General features: G+C 63.3%; 3 protein-coding genes across 6 annotated transcripts in view; 2 read left to right on the forward strand and 1 right to left on the reverse strand.

Moving 5' to 3' along the window:
• CHLRE_19g750447v5 (uncharacterized protein) overlaps positions 1-968 on the forward strand; it is an 18,592-nt gene extending 17,624 nt beyond the window's left edge. Inside the window, exon 19 of the mRNA XM_043072837.1 lies at positions 9-968. The gene's annotated coding sequence lies outside the window, so the exon portion shown is untranslated. The remainder of the gene's footprint in view (positions 1-8) is intronic.
• An 894-nt stretch (positions 969-1,862) lies between these two features.
• On the reverse strand, positions 1,863-6,186 carry CHLRE_19g750497v5 (uncharacterized protein). The gene is made up of 2 exons (XM_043072838.1): positions 5,196-6,186; positions 1,863-4,921 (listed from the first exon to the last, which is right to left on the reverse strand). The coding sequence occupies exons 1-2, from the start codon at positions 5,967-5,969 to the stop codon at positions 2,156-2,158; spliced, it is 3,540 nt and encodes a 1,179-aa protein (XP_042914214.1). The 5' UTR covers positions 5,970-6,186; the 3' UTR covers positions 1,863-2,155.
• Positions 6,187-8,106: 1,920 nt separating this feature from the next.
• On the forward strand, positions 8,107-18,698 carry CHLRE_19g750547v5 (uncharacterized protein). 4 transcript variants are annotated; one of them, XM_043072840.1, is made up of 18 exons: positions 8,107-8,441; positions 8,514-8,647; positions 8,752-8,844; positions 9,686-9,725; positions 10,573-10,701; positions 10,827-10,853; positions 11,483-11,565; positions 11,953-12,013; positions 12,163-12,288; positions 12,753-12,846; positions 13,220-13,310; positions 13,619-13,708; positions 14,274-14,364; positions 14,815-14,957; positions 15,545-15,714; positions 16,168-16,303; positions 16,825-16,904; positions 17,414-18,698. In XM_043072840.1, exons 1-18 carry the CDS (start codon positions 8,274-8,276, stop codon positions 17,539-17,541), a joined length of 1,884 nt encoding a protein of 627 aa, XP_042914218.1. In that variant the 5' UTR covers positions 8,107-8,273; the 3' UTR covers positions 17,542-18,698. The 4 variants fall into 4 exon arrangements, with proteins under 4 accessions (XP_042914218.1, XP_042914215.1, XP_042914216.1 ...); XM_043072841.1 differs by lacking the exon at positions 10,827-10,853 and adding an exon at positions 14,497-14,502; XM_043072839.1 differs by lacking the exon at positions 10,827-10,853 and adding an exon at positions 15,049-15,099.
• The last annotated feature ends 1 nt before the right edge of the window (position 18,699 follows it).

Consider the following 18,699-nt stretch of genomic DNA (forward strand, 5'->3'; position numbering starts at 1 on the left):
AGGGCCAGGGAGCGGCGGGGGGCTCGTCAGCTCGACCGCCCCTGCCTGACTTGCTGTAGATATGAGATAAGCATATGTCCTTTGGATCTATATGTCAAGGGGGATTCGGAACGCAGCGACTTTGTGTGGTTATACGTTTTGGACAGGAAGCGGTGCGAGGGTTTTGTTGTGCGACGGTGCGCGAGCGGGGGCGCAGCACGCATGCATGTGGGGCGCAGTGGTCCCGCAAGGGCGCGGCTTAGAGCTGCAAATGTGTTGAAGAAGAGCGCGATGCATCGCGTGATCTGCGTTATGAGGTTTCCGTGCAGTGAGCGTGAGGCTCGCATTGTGATTTGCTTGTGAGATAACTGGTGATCCATCTATCTAGCACGTACGAAGAAGCAGGAGGCGGGAGGTAGCAGGAGTCGAGTTGAGGCGACAGGGCAGGTACGCGTTTTGCTAAATCTGCTGTGGTTTGGAGTGAGGACTCCGGCCTATATCAACGACATTGTGGCTCCTGGTGAAGATAGCGGTTAGCTTATTAATTGCGCGGTCTGGCAACCAGTGAGGGAATCCGTGAGCCTGCAGGGGGATGGATCGTGACCGATACCCTGTAGGGGGTGATGTGGTCGACAGGGGGTGGGTGTGACCAAAGCGCAGGCATGCAGAATCGCCGCGGCAGCAGTGCAAATAGTCCAGCGCGCCAAGCGCTGGAGGAGTAATGCTTGGCCTGATCAGTGTAGGTGCGCTGTTGCAGGAGTTGTTTAGGGTCATGTGATGCCTTTACAAGCAAATCTAATCGAAATCTGAAGGGGTGCGGACGTTCGGTGGTGGGCTAGCTGCTGTTTGGTGCTGCTGGTGCGGTTATCGACGTGTTTGAAAAAACGCAACACAAGCGAACATGACGTGTAGTCGTTGGTGTCGTTGGTATTTGGTGCGGTGTAATCGTCACGAGAATGGGCGACGAGGGCACTCAGTATAGGGGGGTGCCGCGACTGGTGCGTGTGTGCCGCATGGCGGCGGGGGGGGGGGGGGCGGGGTGGCGGGGTGGCGGCGGCCCCGGCGGGTAGGATGGGTCGTTACTGGGTCATCACTGGCGTGTGGCGCGCGCGCGGGGGGGTTGCATGCGGCTTGGCGCCAGGCCGCCGGGGTAGCCGCGCTGATGCCTCCGTCCATGTGTAGAGGGGAAACCCGACACAACTGCGCGATACCCCCGCAGTGGTTTGTATATTCGGTAACGAGAAGTCGCCCCTCGGTCCCTGGATAGCCATCGAATCCTTTCACAGGCCTGTTTGCCGCCAGGAGCACTAGGCACGTACGGCTCCTGTCTAAAAAACAACACGTGTCACACCCGCTCCGTCGGTCCACCCACCCACCACCCAACCGGTCCTTGACATGATTCACTGCTAGCACTAGTGCCGTTGTGCTGCTGCAGGGCAGGGGGGGGGGAGTGAGGGACACTCCAAACCTCCAGACCCCATGTCCCCAAACCCCCCGACCCCCCCTCGCTCAGGACCGACGACCAACCCCCCCCCCCCACCGTTGACCCCCTAAACTGCCCTCAAAACCCCTTGGTTTATAGCCAGGTCGGTGTCAATCGACTGCTCTAGGCGAACTCTACAGCTGTATACCTCCACTTCAGCTGGAGGCACATCTTGACTTGCAGCCATGCCACACAGGTCCACGTGTCCTTGGCCGACCACCGACGCGCGATATTGTGGGACTTCCGGGTTGTGCGCTGAGGCTTGCAGTTGCGCTCATCCATATAGTGTTCGGGATCCTGCGCTGGAAGAGATGGTCGACTTTCTCCTGGGAGCATACATGTGAAGCGTCCCGGGATCAATGGGACGCGTTCGCCAGCAATGGTCGTCAGGACCCACACCAAGCCTTGGCCATTACAGATTAGCGTCAGCTCGCATAGTCTCCATGATATCAGTGAAAGACACGCGAGTTTACTTACCGTACCTTCACTTACCTGCCGGTCCCCACAGATACCTACCGTACTGGGCACCGCGCCAAACACACGGAACACAAAGCCAAAGCCCGCCGTCGCGGCGCGCCGTAGCATATTGCAGTCAGTGCTTCCACACACACGTGCGTTGGGAAAAGACACAAGGCATAATAGAACGCAAATGACAAGACGTGTGCATGTTGGCGCCGCAACCACTAACCCAGGTCACTGCTCTAACCTCATTTGTTCAGTCGCTGCTGCTAGGCTTGACGAGGCCGCACGCCTGCCGGTCCCCACCGCCCGCCTCCGCCTGCTGCCCGCGGGCAGGCCCCCATCCCCGCCGCTGCCACCACCATCACCACCCTTTACAGCTGCTGCCGTGGAGCCCTCCTCCCCAGCCACCACCGCCACCTGCTTCTCAGAGACCGCGGCCGGCACCACCACCGCCCCGGGGTCACTGCCGCCGCCACCGCCGCCACCGCCACCTGCTGCCGGAGCCGCCGCTGCTTTCCGCTCAGTCCGCTTCTCACCCGCGGCCCGCCGGGGCGGCGCTGCCGCCTGCACCTGCTCCGGCGGCGGGGCTTTCACCGGAGAAGGAGGAGGAGGAAGAGGCGAGCCCGCCTGGCTGCTGCGGCTACGGCTTTGGCTGCTGTTGCGGCGCGCCCGGGGCGCTGACACGCGCTGCCGCTGCGGTGGTGGTGGCTGCGGCGCCAGAGGAGTTCCGTCTCCTCCGCCCTCGCCAGCACCGCCACCAGCGCCACTGTTGGGAAGCCGCTGCGCCTCCACCGCTTGCCGCTGCCCGGCAGGCGCCACCAACTCAGCCCCCGCCGCTGCAGTTGCTGTTGCACCCGAGGCCCCTCCCGCCCCTCCGCTGCCGGCCGCCTCCTCCTGCTTTGGCGCCTTCCTGCGGACAAAGAGGACGCGCCTCTTCTGGCTGCTGCCAGCGGTGTCGCTGGTGCTGGCGGTGGTGGTGGTGGTGCTGCCGGCAACGTCCGGCTGCGGCTGAGTCGTCCGCTGCTGCTGCCGGCGAGGGGCGGCGGCTATGCCTTCCCCTGCTGCTGCTCCTGACGACGCGCCAAATAGCACATCCTGCAGCTGCTGCAGCAGGTAGGCCTCCTGAGCGGAAGGCGTCCTCAAACCGTACCACTCCCAGTACGGCACACACAACAGCCTGCCCTCCCCTAGCGCTCGCCGCAGCTGCCGGTTACGCAGGGCCGTGGATCCGTCTACCGCGGAAGGGTCGTCCTTGCGGTTGGTGAGAAAGTGGTCCGGCCCGTCCACCTCAATGGCCACTCTCCGCCCGTCGCTCCAGCCCGCCACAATATCCGCACGCCCCAGCACGCCCTCCACTACCACCTCCGTCTCCACTGACACAATGGGCAGGCGACCCTTCTGCAGCAGTCGCTTAAGCGCCTCCGCAACCTGCTCCTGCGTGCTGCTGGTGTTCGACTTGGTCGCCCATTCGGCAGCTACCGCCGCCTCCATCGCGGCATTCAGGTCGGGGCTGCGGGCAAGAGCCTCCGCCACCTCACCGCCCAACTCCTGTCGCGCCTGCCAGAGCTGACATAGCCCCCCGTTCTGAGGCCCCTCACGGCGCCGCACGGCCTCACGGGCAAGCGCCGGGGCCAGCGCAGTTGCAGCCGGGCTAGCAGGGCCACCGCCGCCTGCCAGAACCGCCAGCGCCCACAGGCTGTTGCAAAGTTCCTGTACAGCAAGCGACTCCGGGCCTAGCCGCAGCAGCTCACCCAGCCGGCCGCACACCGCCGCCTCCAAGCCGGCGTGACGCAGCCGCATCACCGCCAGCGCCCAAAGCGTGTTTGCACACTCCTGCCCATTTCCTCGTTGCATCGCCGCCGCGGCACCCGCGTCAAGCAGCACGGGTGGCGGCTGGTGCCGCACCAATGCAAGCGCGTACAGCAGGTTGGCCCACGCCTGCGGCTTGGCGCTGGCCATGACCCCAGGCCGCTGAGCTGCTGCGACCGCGGCCGCGTACCACTGGCGCTGCTCCATGGCTTCCGACGGTGAACCAGCCCCATACCCCATCTTAGCCAGGGCCCACGCCGAGTTGCTGAGCGCTTGCGATTCAAAGCGTGCAAAGCCCCGCCGCACGCCCTCTGTGGCTACTGCTGACGCCAGCAGCTCGGACTGCTTGCCTCGCAGCTGCAGCCCCTCCAGCGCCAGCAGGATGTTGGACAGGTGCTGCGGAATGAACGCCTCAGCTTCCTTCAGTGTTCGCAGCCGCCGCACGCACTCTGCAGCCACAGCAGCCGCCAGCAGTTCAGACTGTTTGCCACCCAGCTGCAGCCCCTCCAGCGCCAGCAGGATGTTGGACAGGTGCTGCGGCTTGAACGCTTCAGCTTCCTTCGGTGTTCGCAGCTGCCGCAGCGCCGCACCACACAGCGTCTCCAGCCCTGCCCGAAACGCCGGTCCGGTGCAGCCAAGGACCTCTAGAGCCCACAGGCTGTTGGCCACATCTTGCGCATTCATGCCCCGGGCAAGGGCTGCGGCCGCCTCTACCAACGGCAGCAGAAGGTCTGAGTCTCGGTACCCCAGCTTCGCACACGCCCACAGGCTGTTAGACACGTTCTGCGCGTTGAAGCCGTGCCCCTCCGCCGCACGTAGACGCGAGGCCACAGCGCCTGTCAGTGCGTTCAGGTGCGGCGATGAGGTGGGGTCCCAGCCCGAGCCCCGCTGCTGCTGCTGCTCCCGCAGCTTGCCCAGGGCATACAGCGCGTTCGACAGCTCTTGCGGCTTCGCCGCCTCCAGCAACACAGGATCCACAAGCCGCTGCAGCAGTGCCGGCGCCAGCTGTGACTCCACATGCCCGTCGCTGGCAGCCCCAGCCCTTGCCAGTGCCCACAGCGGAAGGCTGCAGCCGACCGGCTGGCGGATGCGCGGCACGAGCGGAAGAAGAGCAGGCGCAAGGGCCGCCATGATGCCGGCACGGGCAGCGGCTGTGGCGGCCGGCCCGCCGGCGCATGCTGACTCCAGCTGCAGGGGAGGGAGGGGGCCAATGGGAAAGGACGATGCCCGAGTGGCGGTGAGGAGCAAGCTTGGATCAGCCCCACCGTCATCACGCAACGCATCCCTAAGCACTACCACGTGAGCTGTGCTACGTTCGAAGACGGTGCGTGTGTTGTTGATGCTGTCAGTCCTCGCACTGCAATCAGGAAGGCCCGCACGTGCTTACAGGCAAGCCCGACGCCTGCCCCTGCCCCCCCTCCTGTTGATGCCCGCTAGACAGCACGCCTAGCTTGGCTCTCACCTTGCCACACCGACCGAAGGCAGCTGACATGGTGCTCACGTCTTGCCGCTCTGACCACACTGCCAGCCGCCGATCAATGACTGCTTGCAGGGCCTCCAGAGTCCGACACATGGTCATGTCATCTGCGGGGTCCCGCGCCCTGCCGCCGCCGCCACCACCGCCGCCACCGCCCGTCCTTCCAGTGCCACGCCCGCCGCCGCCAGCCCAACGGCCTCCGCCTGCCCTGCCCCTGCCCACCCTTCCGCCACCGTCACTGCTACTGCGGCTGCCGCTGATGTAGCCACGCCCGCTGCTGCTGCTGCTGTCACTGCTCCTGTCACTGCCGTATCTCCCCGCAGCCGCCAGCACCTGCTGCTGCGCGCGCCGCCCCGGCTGCAGGAGACAGCTGCGCGCCCCGGCTGCTGCAGGTGAGGCAGTGGCGGGGGCCTGTGCGGTTTGACGGGCCCAGGCGGCTAGCGGCAGTAGCTGCCGCAGACCGCCGCCAGCCCCTGTGGCAGAAGGGGCGGCGGCGGCAAGGTGGGGGCCGCCGCCGCTGAGCACTGCCGCCGCCGGGTAGCTGGTTGCGGAGCTGCACGCCAGGCCGCGGGCCACACCGCCAGTGGTCGCCGAGGGGGCAAGGCGGCCAAGGCGGCCAGCAGTCCGAGCGGCGCGAGGCTGGGTCTGCGGTATGCCGCATGGACACAGGTTTAGCCCTGTGTTCGCTGATGCTGGGGCATTGTACCTACTTCCTAAGCCATATCCACTCGCTGCGCTGCCGTGTGCGAACTGAAACATTTTTCAGGCCAGTTTTCAGGCTGAGACCCTTAGTGCCTCGTAATACGTAAGTGATAGCTGATACTATACATGATAAGACAGGTTTGACTAGTTTAACAACGGGCCAGTCCCGCGTTTGCGAAGAGCATGGTCAGAGGCCGAGCACCTTGTAATTTCTCAAGCTGGCTGGCTGCATTTGACAGAAGCAGTATGTGGTAAAAAGCAAAGCGCGAGAATCGCTTGAGAGCGGGGACGGGGCGCGACGCCAGGGACTCCGATGAAGCCAACGTGCCCTGGCGACGGCCACCCCTGCCCCTGACGCCCATCCGAACTTCTCCTGCTGAGCCGCTTCCACACATGCACATGCTCAACAATTGATTAAATGCATTTGGGGAAGGACCCTGCGCAGTGTGGTACAATAGCACGACAGGGAGAAGGGCACGATCAAAGGCGAAACACACCCAGTCGATGAGCCAAAACCGCACATTTGCACGTTTCGCCCCCCACGCATGTCCTGCCCCAGCGGTAAACTTGATGCGGAGGGAGGGAGCAATTGTGAATGGGGTGTCAGCTTTGGAACAGGCAGAAACTTGGCTGAGTTCCTGATGAGGCACAGTGGCGGAACGATAATTTCGGAGCGCAAAAGGTTCGGGATAAACACTTTTCCCTTGCGAGGGAGAGCCACCTTTTCTTGTCGGAGCGCAGCCTAACTGCATTGGTTTGAAGCGCTGTAGGCTGGGCAGGGCTGGGCAACGCGCCCAGACCACCGGGCGCAGGGCGGGAGGCGCAGGGTGTGCCGGGAACATGCCTGGCTGTGTTCCAGGTGGGTCTCTTGGGGTTCGCGTTATCACAACGCATCGCAGCCTTCGCTTGGTAGTCTGCGGCCCGTCTACGCCAGCCCAGCCTCTGACAGCCGTACACACCAGCTGAGAGCTTTAGGACGCCGGAGTGGCGCAGCTTGGCGCGCGGTTATCTCGTCAAAGGTAACGTAGCAGTTGCGGTCGCTGCTCATGCTCACGCTTTTCTTTTTGCTTGTGCTAGCTCACTGGCCTCGGCTCTACAACGTCATGTTCGCATGTGCGTGTTGCGTTCTTTCAAGCATATCAATAACAGGGGGGGGGTACGAACAACAGTTCCAGACCCCCGCCCTGCAAAACCTCCTGACCCCTCCAGCCCTCCTGACCAACGACCGACCGTGCCGTACCGTGCCGTACACCCCTAACTCCCCTCTGTTTTCTTCCACGGTGGTGTCACACGACTACTTTCAGCGAGCTCTACTAACATGTGGACACGGGAAGTTCGCAGCAGGGCACGTCTTGACCACAGCCATGTTTATTGATATGCTTGAAAGAGCCATGTTGTCAACAGGTCGTGGACATCTTGCGACCGTTCAGTTGCACCCGTGTAAAGCACGCCCACGAGATCTATTCACGCATGGGATATACACATGCGTTCTCCTCCGGCGCACAAGCACCGGTCCGCGACTGGTGGCACATTCTGGTCAGGCGAGACGTGTTACGCCCCAACATCCCAACCCAACTTGCGTTGACGGGCGGTGGCCCTTCGTCTTCTGGTAGGCTCCTGACGGCCCCAGCCGTTAAAAGATTCCATTGCACGCTTTGGGCAACGGTCTGGGCTTGCCCGGCTGTCTTATGAGGCTCAGACCAAAGTTTCCGGCACATCGTGACGAAACCTTGGGGTACCCTTGACTGACCAACCGACCGACCGAACCCCCCTTAAGCCAAAACCCCTTAGTTCTTTGTCAGGTTGGTGCCAATTGCCAATCGACTGCCCTCGGTGAGCTCTATAACTTCTAACCCCCCCTTAATACATGGCCCCGAAACGGAGGCTCCAGGGATGCGTGGGGATAGGGCGCGGGATAGGGACGGGGCCATGCACCCGCATCCGCGCCGCGGGATTCGGCGGGGGTGACCGGCTGCATACGCTTTTCCTGTTACGGCGTGTGATGGGTCCGCGCGAGAGCGTAGATTGTTGCGGTAACGTTGGTGGCAGTGCTGGCCGGGAAAGCGATTGCGTGGCCTGGGTCGCATCCGCGAGCGAGCGGGCACGTGGAGCGTGCCCTTCGGCACCTTTTAGGGCTTCGTGCCGATGCCGACGGCGCTTGCATTCTCACATTTTCATGCTTATGCACGTAGTAGTGGACTATGTAAAGAAACCCGGATGGGTTGACAACTGTGGGGCGCCTCAACGGCTGCGACTACTGTCTTTGGCTCGGAATGGAAGTGCTGCATGGGGAGGCACGTTTCTGTTCGAGAAGCCAGGCAACATCTGTCTTCTTTTCTAAGCCTATCAACGTCTGCAAACATGAACATGTTGCTTCAACAACAGAAGCTCGCTGCGGGCTGCAAGCAGCGCAGCGTTGCGCAGCCCTCGCGCGGATGCGTCGCTGCCCACACCGGCCTGCGCTCTGGGCGCGTTGCTTCCCGTCAACGATCAGTGACGACTGCGGTCATGACACCGCCGGCGAAGTCGGTAAGCAGGTTTGCCGGCATCAACGCTCGGCGATGTGCTAGTCGCCAGCACCTCATGTGACCTCAATTGCAGGAGTCTTCGAGCCCGGTATATACCACCATGAGCCTTGATGGCCAAAACCTCAAGACTGCTAAGCCTCGCCTGGTTGTGCTGGGTTCCGGCTGGGGCGCCATGTCGTTCCTGAAGGCGCTGCCGACCAGCATCAGGTGCGTTATGAATTACGAATCAGGCTTCACACGCGGACTGTTTCCATCAATTACCATTGTGTCACTGACACCGTTGACTTTGCCTGGCCTCGCCCTCCTCGCAGCTCGACCTATGAGCTCATCGTCGTCTCGCCTCGCAACTACTTCCTGTACACGCCGCTGCTGCCGGCTGTGGCGACCGGAACCATGGAGGAGCGGTGCGTTGACGTCTCGGCAGGGAAACGCTCGGGGGGAATCCCGGCGGCAGTTGGTGTTGCGGGCGGTGTTCCGGGAAACGGGAGGCCGGTGGGAGAGGAGCTGCAGGAAGGCTCCGGGAAGGCGCCTCCTTCGGGTTTGGCCACAAATCGCACGTTGCCGTACGCGTGTCGCCAGCAGTGCGGAGGGGGGACTGGGAGGTGGTGGCGCGCGCCTGCTTGCCCCAAGCGTGCTAGGCGGGACCCTCCCGGTGCGGCCCACACTACTGCGTGTGGGGTTCACCCGGACGGGCACGCAGGCACACGCACGACTTGCGAACGGGGGATACGCAAGGAAGCAGGAGGGGAAAGATTCGACCTTGCACGCACGTTTGTGCGTGTGGTCGCGGCTCCGGCTTTGGATGCTGTTGCCAGGGGCAGGCTCAGCGAATGTCCTGCCTCCAGCTGCGGGTATCTCTTGCCGACGGACACTCCGGGACTGCTTGCTCGCTGCATCTCACACCGTACACCTCCCAAATGCATTCCAGCGTGCTCGTGCCGCCCGTGCAGCCCAACAGCCGCCGCCTGACTCTCTGTGTTTGTGCCTGCGGGGGGCCCAGGGCGTGCATGCGCCGAGAGCTAACAGCAGCGGAATGTGCTGGCCGGATCATTCGACCATTCGTCCCGCCCCCCGTGTGTGTGTCCGGACACCCTGTAATGCACCACGCACCCCTTCTCCTCACCGATGCCTCGCCGCCGCCTGACGAATCACTCCCCGCGCGATTGCCTACCGTCTGCCATTTCCTTAACTGATTATGATTGTAATCCCTCCGCCACGCACACCCGCCCGAACCCCCCCCCGCAGTTCCATTGTGGAGCCCGTGCGCAACTTCATCGTGGGCAAGGCGAGTGGGGCGGGGCGGTGGAGGACGGTGCTGGGGCTGCGGCTGGGTGGCTGGGGCAGGGTAGCTGTGGGCGTGTGGCAGCGTGGGTGGCGCTGGGGCTGCGGCAGCAGTGGCAGAGCGATAGTAGTGGATGGGTGGCAGAGCGATAGTAGTGGATGGGTGGCAGTGGACGGGTGGGTGTGCGGCTGTGGCTGCGGCTGCGGCCTGGCGCCTGGGGCTGCAGCAGCAGCAGCAGCAGCAGTGGGTATGGGGAGCCGCGGCTTTGGTGCCTGGGGCCGGGAACAGGGGAGAGCTGAGGCACTGGGTTGGGCAGAGGGGCTGAGGGTAGCTAGGTTGGAGCGGGGGCGGGAGCAATGACAGGGGCAGCAGCAGTAGGCTGGGTATTGCTTCGGCCTAGGGCTGGGGGGTTAGGGCATGGGGGCTGGCCAAGGCTGTGCTGGGCTGGGACAGGGCTGCGTAGCTTTGTGGGTGGCTTAGGAAGGGTGTGCTGTGTGCGTCGCGGCAGGGCGCTCGGGCCGCCGCTGCGGCCCTCGCTGTCTTGGTTGACTTGCGGGCTGGGCTGGGCTGGTGTTGGGCGTGTGGGGCCAAGCCCGGGTTGGCACGGCTGGGCCGCGGGCCTCCGTTCATGGGGTCAAGAGGCTCCCAGGTCTTGCGGTGTATGTGTGCGAGGGGGGGATGCCCGGCGGGGGTGTCACAGCGGGTGCGTCTGAGCTATTGAAGCTGGTGGGGATATGAGTGGTGGGGGTATGGCCAGCTGCCTCATGCTGGTGCTGGGAGAGGGAGAGGCGGGGGAATCAAACCTCTCCCCCCTTCCCGCGCGCCCCCCTCCCCCCTTCCCGACCCACAGGGCGAGTTCTACGAGGCTCTGTGCAAGGACATTGACCCGGTCGCCAAGGAGCTGGTGTGCTGCTTCCCGGAGGACGCGGGGCTGGACAGCGCCTGCTTCAAGATGAGCTACGACGTGCTGGTCATGGCGGTGAGGCAGCAGCGGGGGAGGGAGGGGAAAAGGAGGGGGAAGGGCGGGGGAAAAGGAGGGGAAAAGGAGGGGAAGGAGGGGGGATTGTGTATGGCACGCGTGTATGTTGCCTTGCCTGCTTCAAGATGAGCTACGACGTGCTGGTCATGGCGGTGAGCAGTAGCGCTGGAGGGAGGGAGAGGGGGGAAGGGAGGGGAAGGAAGGGGAAAAGGAGGGGGGTTTGTGTATGGCACGCGTTTGTGGTGTGATGCGAGGTGAGCTACGACGTCCTGGCCATGGCGGCGAGCAGTAGCGGGGGGTGGGGCGGGTGAAGGGAGGGGTGGGGGAAATGGTGTATGGCACGCGGGGCTGGACAGCGCCTGCTTCGAGATGGGTTAGGACGTGCTGGTCATGGCGGTGAGGCAGCAGCGGGGGGGGGGGCGGGGGAAGGGAGGGGAAGGAAGGGGGGATTGTGTATGGCACGCATGTGTGGTGCCACGCCTGGTGCGAGGTGGGCTACGACGTGGGCATGGCGGTGAGGCGTAGCACGGGGGGGGAGGAGGCGGGGAAGGGAGGGTAAGGAAGGGGAAGGGAAGGGAAAGGATGGTGTATGGCACGCGTGTGTTGTGCGAGGTGAGCTACGACGTCCTGGTCATGGCGATGAGGAGCAGCGGGGGCAGGGGGTGGGGCAGGGGCAAGCACTTAAACAAAGAGCGAAGGTAACGCATAACAAGCGGAGGTACTACACAAACACCAGCCGAGGACATGGCCGATGTTGCCCTACCAAACCATGCAATCGCAGGTCGGTTCAGTGAACAACACGTTTGGCATCAAGGGAGTGGACCAGTACTGCTTCTACTTCAAGTCCATTGAGGACGCCAACAGGTGTGTGTGGGTTGTGTGTGTGGGATATCGGGGGTGGGGTGGGAAGGGAGGGGGATGACGTGGGGGATGGCAGGAGTTGGCGTGGAGGGATGGGAGGCGGGTGACGTCGTTCATAGAGAATGGATCGGGGGGCGGGGGGGCGCGGAGGGGATGTGGGGCGGGTATGTGTGTGTGGGGGGGGGGGGTGCGGGGGCGGATTACATTCATGATTATTGGGTTGGGTGGGTGGGGGCAGGGAAGGGGCATGCGTGGCTGGAAGCGGATGTGAGGTGGCGGGGAAGTGGCACATGTGAAGCTTCAGTAAGTTGAGCAAAGAGGCCCAAATTCGCATCACTCCAAGAACGCGCCTTTTCACCCTCGCCCGCACACGTACACGCACGCACACAGGCTGCGCTCGCGCGTGTCGGAGTGCTTTGAGCGCGCCGCCCTGCCTGCCACACCCGAGGAGGTGCGCGAGGGAGGAGGGAAGAAGGGCAGGAGGGAGGGAGGAGGGAAGGTTGGAGGACAGGAGGGGGGGAGGTGGTGTTAAGGTGGGAGGAGGGATGGAGATTTCAACCCCCCACACCACAACCCATCATAACCCACGCACGCCCGCAGGAGCGCAAGAAGCTGCTGACGTTTGTGGTGGTGGGCGGCGGCCCCACGGGCGTGGAGGTGGCGGCGGAGCTGTACGACATGATCGAGGAGGACCTCTCCAAGCTCTACCCCAACCTGGTCAAGGACGTGAGTTTGTAAGCGGGTTTTGGGGTTTTGGGGGTTGGGGGTTTTCGGGGGTTGAGGGTTTGCTGAGTTGCAAGCTCTACCCCAACCTGGTCAAGGACGTGAGTTTTGTACACGAGTTCTGGGGGTTGGGGGTTTCGGGGTTGCTGAGTTGTAAGCTCTACCCAACCTGGTCAAGGACGCGGGTTATATGGTTGGGGTCGGGGTCTGGCTTTGGTGAAGCCCCACACCACAGCCGCTGCTTTGGGCTCATCACCACGCCACCTACATGCGCGCCTCTAGCCCTCTCCCACCCCTCTCGCACTCCATCTTCCAACCTCAAATCCCAGCCCCCTATCCACCCCTGCCCACCCCCACCCCACTCTCTGGCACCCCAACCTCGACCATCGCTCAACCGATCCTCATCCCAATCCTCATCCCAATCCTCATCCCAATCCTCATCCCAATTCTTCATCATCCCCCCACAGGTGTCCATCCAGGTGGTGGAGCTGATGGACCACGTGCTGTCCACCTACGACCGCGCCATTAGCCTGTACACCGCCGAGCAGTTCAAGCGCGCGGGTGAGGCGGGCGGGGGGGAAACGGAGGGGAAACGGAGGGGAAACGGAGGGAAAGGGAGGCGTGTGTGTATGACACGCGTGTCAGGGGAAGGGGGAGGGGGGGCTGCGCGACCGCGCCATCAGCCTGCACACCGCCGAGCAGTTCAAGCGCGCGGGTGAGGCGGGCGGGGGGAAATGGAGGGGGAACGGAGGGGAGAGGGAGGGGGAGGGAAGGCGTGTGTGTATGACACGCGTGTCAGGGAGGGGGGAGGGGGGGCTGCGCGACCGCGCCATCAGCCTGTACGCCGCCGAACGTGGCACGGCTTGGATTAGTTTGGGCTGGTGATTACAGCGCCCGAACGGCTACCCCCTTCCGCCGCCGTGCTCCCCAACAGGCATCAAGCTGGTCCTCAACAGTCGTGTGGCGTCCGTGGAGGACGGCGTGGTGCGGGTGGTGAACAAGGCCAACGAGAGCGTCGACATCAAGTGAGCAGCGGGGAGGAGGAGGGGAAACGGAGGGGAAAGGAGGCGTCTGTGTGTATGCCGCGCGTGTCAGGACGGCGTGGTGCGGATGTTGAACACGGGCCAACGGCCCGACCGACGTCAGAAGTGGGAAGAGGGGCAACAGGAAGGAGGAGGGAACAGGACAGGTGGTCCCCCCTCTCTCTAACTCGTCCAGCCTTGTACCATGCCCCTCTCCCCCCCTGCCCCCCTCTTTTACGCCTGCTCTTCTTTAATGAGCATGACTGTAACCCCCCTCTCTCCCCCATCTCCCCCGCTGTTTCCCCCCTCAGGTTTGGCGCGTGTGTGTGGGCCACTGGCATCGCCATGAACCCGCTGGTGCGGCAGCTGCAGGAGAAGCTGCCGGGGCAGAGCCACTTCAGGTGGGGGGGGGGCGTGTGTGTGGGGGGGGGGGCGTGTGTGTGGGGGGGGGCGTGTGTGGGGGGGGGGGGGGCGTGTGTGGTGGGGAGAAGCTGCCGGGGCAGAGCCACTTCAGGTGTGTGTGGGGGGGCATGGGAGGGGGAGGGCATGTGTGTGCGGGGGAGGGCGTGTGTGTTTGTGTGTGGGGCGAGGAGGGGCTGGGGAGCGGGTGCAGGAGCGGGAGCGGATTTGGTGTGTCTAGTATGTGGGCACGTAGGGGCGCACAGTCGCTTTGATGCTGTCCTTCGCCCGCGGACCCTTTCCCATTCACACACGGTCTGAGGAAGTGTACACATGCACACGCGCACACACACGCACACGCACGCCCACACACCCTGTCCCTCGCACCATGTCTCCCTCTCCCGGTCTCCCTCTCCCGGTCTCCCCTAAGATAAGTCTACCGTCTACCACTTCCTTAACTTATCATGAATGTATCTCCATCCAACGGGTACGATACACACACACTCTCCCTGTCACCCTGTCTCCCTGTCACCCTGTCTCCCTCTCCTCCCTCCCCCCCGCTGTCAGGTCTGTGCTGACAGATGACTGCATGCGCGTCAAGGGCAGCGACGGCTCCATCTGGGCGCTGGGCGACGCCGCCACCATTGACCAGCCCAAGGTGGGGAGGAGCAGGGAGGAGATGGGGGGAAAGAGGGGTTTGGGAGGGGGGTTCCAGGGCGTGCCGTGTGTATATGTGTGTGTGTGTGGCGGCTCCATCTGGGCTCTGGGCGACGCCGCCACCATTGACCAGCCCAAGGTGGGGGACGGACGGGGACTGAATTCATGAATGGTCAAAGAAGAAGCAAAGGGGAGTGTGCGAGCGGGGAGGAGAGGCGCACCTACCGGGGTCGACGCAACAGGAAGTCACAGACACGCGAGCGCCTGTATCAGACGCACGAGGTTTCTCAACCCCTTAATCCTTTAACCACGAACACGAACACGAACAAGCACACCGTTACCAGCAACAACCAAAACCCATATACCCCAAATACCCCAAAACACAGCGTCACAACATCACGCACTAACACACAACCTCACAAACACACAACCTCACAAACACACAACACAGGCGCTGGACTATGCCGAGCAGCTGTTTGAGCAGGCCGACACCAACCGCGATGGCCGCCTAAGCTTGGAGGAGCTGCGGGTGCTGCTCAACACCGCATCCAAGGAGTTCAGCCACCTGGAGGAGCACGCGCGCTTCCTGGACAGGTGGGGAGGGAGGAAAGGGGGAAGAAAAGGGGAGGGGAAGGTGGGGAGGGGGAAGGGGGCAAAACGTGTGTGTTTTGGGAAAGCGTGTCAGGGGGGGAGCCCGAATCAGCCACCGGGAGGAGCACGCGCGCTTCCTGGACAGGTAGGGAGGGGGGAAAGGGGATTGGGAGGGGGAGGGGACTTGTGTGTTTCGGGAAAGCGTGTCAACCTCCTCCCGCCCCCGGTTTTGGGTTGGATGGGTGTGTGGGCGGCTGTGTGAGTACCTAGCTCCGACCAGCGACCCATTCCTCACCACTCCTACCACTTCCACCTCCATCTCATCGCTCCCGTAATCCGCACACCCGCCTCTTCCGCCCGTCGCCAATGTGCCTGACTAGCATAACTGCGCTTCCTCTCATTCAAGTATGAATGAACCCCCTTCCCCCCGGTCGGTCATGGGTACGCGCACCCCTACACCTGCTGTCTACTCCGCTACACTTCCCTGTACCAATCTTTGCAACTCCCACCATTTCCTTAGCTAACATGTAATAAACCCCACCATTTTCTTAGCTAATCTTGTAACCTCACCCTCATGTCCCCCCACGCAGCCAAACCGGCGTCAAGCGCTTCGGCGGCCTGGTCGCCAAGTCGCTCAGTCCGGCGGATGCGGCGGCGGCGGCGGCCAGCAACAGCAGCCAGCCCTTTGCGGTGCTGCTGGACGGCAATACGGAGATCTCCAAGGAGCAGTTCAAGGACATTCTTGGCAAGGTGGACAAGGGTGAGCGAGGCGGAGCGAGACTGGTTTGTTCTGGTTTGATGAGTGTGCTGCTTGCTAGCTAGCCGGCTGCGGATGCGATCTGGCTAGCTAGCTAGCTAGAGAACAAGCTAGAGAACAATCTAGCTAACTTGCAGCAGCTAGCGAGAGCGCGAGGGAGCGAGCGAGCGAGGCAAGCGGGATGATGCGTTTGGGGGCTGCAGGTAGGCGGGTGGGCAAGGGTGAGTCGCCTGAAGGGAGACGCACCATGAATGTAACCCCACACCACACCACCACCACACACCTCCACCGCCACCACATCCCCACACCACACACCACATCCCACACCACACATCCCACACCACACATCCCACCATACCACACCACACCACACACCACATCCCCACACCACATCCCCACACCAAGTCCCCACACCACGTATCTCACACCACCCAACCCGCCACCCGTCCCCCACAGGCCTTCGCGCGCTGCCTGCCACGGCGCAGGTGGCCAACCAGCAGGGCAAGTACCTGGCGGCGGTGTTTGCGGGCAACCGCGTCACGGGGGCCCCGGAGCTGGACGCAGCGCTGGCGGACAAGATCAAGCCCTTCAGGTGGGGGAGGGGTAGGGAGGGGGGAAGAGGGGAGGCGGAGGGGGAGGGGGTGGGGAGGGGGGGGGAGGGGAGGGGGAGCGGGAGGGGAGGGGTGGGGAGGAGGAGCGGGAGGGGGAGGCGGAGGCGGAGGGGGAGGGGGAGGCGGAGGGGGAGGGGGAGCGGGAAGGGGAGGGGGAGGGGGAGGGGGACGGGGAGGGGGAGGGGGACGGGGAGGGGGAGGGCTTGATGAGGCGTGGCACAACGTGGCGTGCCGCGTGATGTACCGTTGCTGTTGACACGGACGCATTTGAAGTGGAGACGCATGTGTCGAGATTGATGTGCTGCAGATCTGACGCGAAACCTCCTCCACCCACATCATTGCCTTCGCTCATCTATGCCGCTGCCCACACACCTTCCACACACTCCACACGCGTCTCTCGCACACCCGTCACACACCTCCCGCCGCCACACACCTCCCGCCGCCGCACACTTCACGTCCCGCCGCACACACTTCACGTCCCGCCCTCACCACCACCACCCAGGTACTTCCACAAGGGCTCGGCCGCCTACGTGGGCAGCGACAAGGCCGTGTTCGACCTGCCCAAGTTCGGGCCGCTCACGGGTGAGAGAGGCTGTAGCAGAGGGGGCGCGGGGGCGTAGGAGGGGGGGGGGGCTGTATGCGGTGGGGTGCAAGGGGTGCTGTGGGATAGGTGGGCGTGGGTTGGGTGGCGTGCAAGGCTGCTGTGGGAACGTGGGATGGGTGCGTGGGTTGGGTCGCGTGCAAGGGTGCTGTGGGCTGTGGCGGATCACGGCTGTTGTGGGATCTGTGAAAGGGCTGGGCGACGTATAGTGCGGCACGGGCCTGCGGGGGGGGCGGGCGTCGGAAGGGCCCCTCTGGCCTATGGGTGGTGCTGGGAACGTGGGATGAGTTGTGTGGGCGCTAGCGGGACGCGCCCCACCGGAAATGCACAACCCGCGAAGCCGCTTTTGGCTGCTGCTGGGGGACACGCACGCCGCCGCGGTTGACACGCGAGTGCTTGACGCTCACCCTGTATGCAACACGCACCCTCCACACAGCATACTTACCCATGTGTCATGCCGCGTTTTGCCCTTGCTCAACAACACCCGCAGGCACGGGCGCGGGCTTTGTGTGGAAGAGCTACGAGACGATGTCGCAGTTCTCCTTCCGCAACCAGTGTCTGGTCGCCGCCGACTGGCTGCGCACCAAGATCTTTGGCCGCGACATCTCGCGAGTGTGATTTGTAATCTTATTACCGATTTTGCGACGTGGCTAGCGCTGTTGCGTGATGTATTTGTATGTTTGTGTGCGTGTGTGTGTATGCGCGTATGTGTCTTGCGTGGCGTGAAGCCATGTCTGCGAGATGTTTGGTTGAAGCGCCGCAGGTCGTGTGGCGTCGGTGTGTGGCGAGGAGCGAGGAGTTGCGCGGCGCCACATCTCGGAAGCTGTGCGCTGGATGGGCGCTTTGAAGCAGGCAGGACACAGCAGCAAGCTCCGCGTGACTTCTCTTATGTTGCTGGAACCGGCGCTGTGCGCGCGTGCGCGGTGCGTGTGTGTGTGTGCGCGCGCCTCGCCGGGATTGGTTCGTATGGAAGGTGGGTGCGTGATTGCCGTCGCCGGGGGCCGCGTACGTGGATCAAACAAGCGCATTGTGGGCGCCTAGAAGCAAAAGAGTGTATCGAGTGAGCCGAAGCCGGAGGGGTTATCTGGATTCGGGGGAGAGAGATTCGTGTAGTTTGCGTGAGCACAAGCGACTGTACCGTACGTCGAGCTGACATTGACGACTAACGTCGACTAATCGCATTGACGACTTACGTCGACTAATCGTATTTAACACCAGAAGAAAGGGTTGGGTGCCATTTGGTGACGAGACTTGCCCGTGGAAGGGGCACGTGTGCACCGCGGGCCGTCTGTGTGTGTGTGTTGGGAGGGGTGTGTGGGTGTGGGTGTTCAAGCGCCCAGCCAGCCAGGTGGCGATGGCGTTACGACAATGGGAGCGGCCGAGCGGGAGGTAGGAGCGAGAGGGCGTAGCGTGTGTGGGGTGTGGTTTGCACGCAGCTGCCGGTTTCCGTAGCTGTGGGTTTCCCTGTTCCGGGGACGAAGATACGAGCGCCGTCCGGACTGTTGTACGAATCACGCGTAGCAGTGCGGTAATGCGAATTGAGTCGCGCCTGCCCGCGCCTGCCCAAGGAATCGTCGCCCAACCCTGCGCTCAGGGGAGGCCGGGAGGGGCATTTTCATCCAGCTGTGGCTGTGTGATGGGACAGGGTTTAGGCAGGTTGGCGAGGTCTCGTGTGGTGCAGCTGACGCCCATACCCCAGCAGTGGCTAGGTGAAGGAGCCTGGCGGCGGAGGCACAGCTGCGCCTGACATAAGTAACGCTGCACTTCACAGCTTGC

The sequence above is a fragment of the Chlamydomonas reinhardtii genome, assembly GCF_000002595.2.
Source record: "Chlamydomonas reinhardtii strain CC-503 cw92 mt+ unplaced genomic scaffold scaffold_19, whole genome shotgun sequence".
Classification (NCBI taxonomy): Eukaryota; Viridiplantae; Chlorophyta; class Chlorophyceae; order Chlamydomonadales; family Chlamydomonadaceae; genus Chlamydomonas; species Chlamydomonas reinhardtii.

What these genes read in the sequence shown, in the direction of transcription:
- CHLRE_19g750497v5 (XM_043072838.1), bottom strand. Translation starts at nt 5,969, where the DNA reads ATGTTTCAGTTCGCACACGGCAGCGCAGCGAGTGGATATGGCTTAGGA. An exon ending in CCTTCGGTCGGTGTGGCAAG is followed by an intron (nt 4,922 to 5,195) that starts GTGAGAGCCAAG and finishes CCTCCCCTGCAG; the next exon opens with CTGGAGTCAGCATGCGCCGG.
- CHLRE_19g750547v5 (XM_043072839.1), top strand. Translation starts at nt 8,274, where the DNA reads ATGAACATGTTGCTTCAACAACAGAAGCTCGCTGCGGGCTGCAAGCAG. An exon ending in TGACACCGCCGGCGAAGTCG is followed by an intron (nt 8,442 to 8,513) that starts GTAAGCAGGTTT and finishes CCTCAATTGCAG; the next exon opens with GAGTCTTCGAGCCCGGTATA. An exon ending in CAAGTTCGGGCCGCTCACGG is followed by an intron (nt 16,905 to 17,413) that starts GTGAGAGAGGCT and finishes CAACACCCGCAG; the next exon opens with GCACGGGCGCGGGCTTTGTG.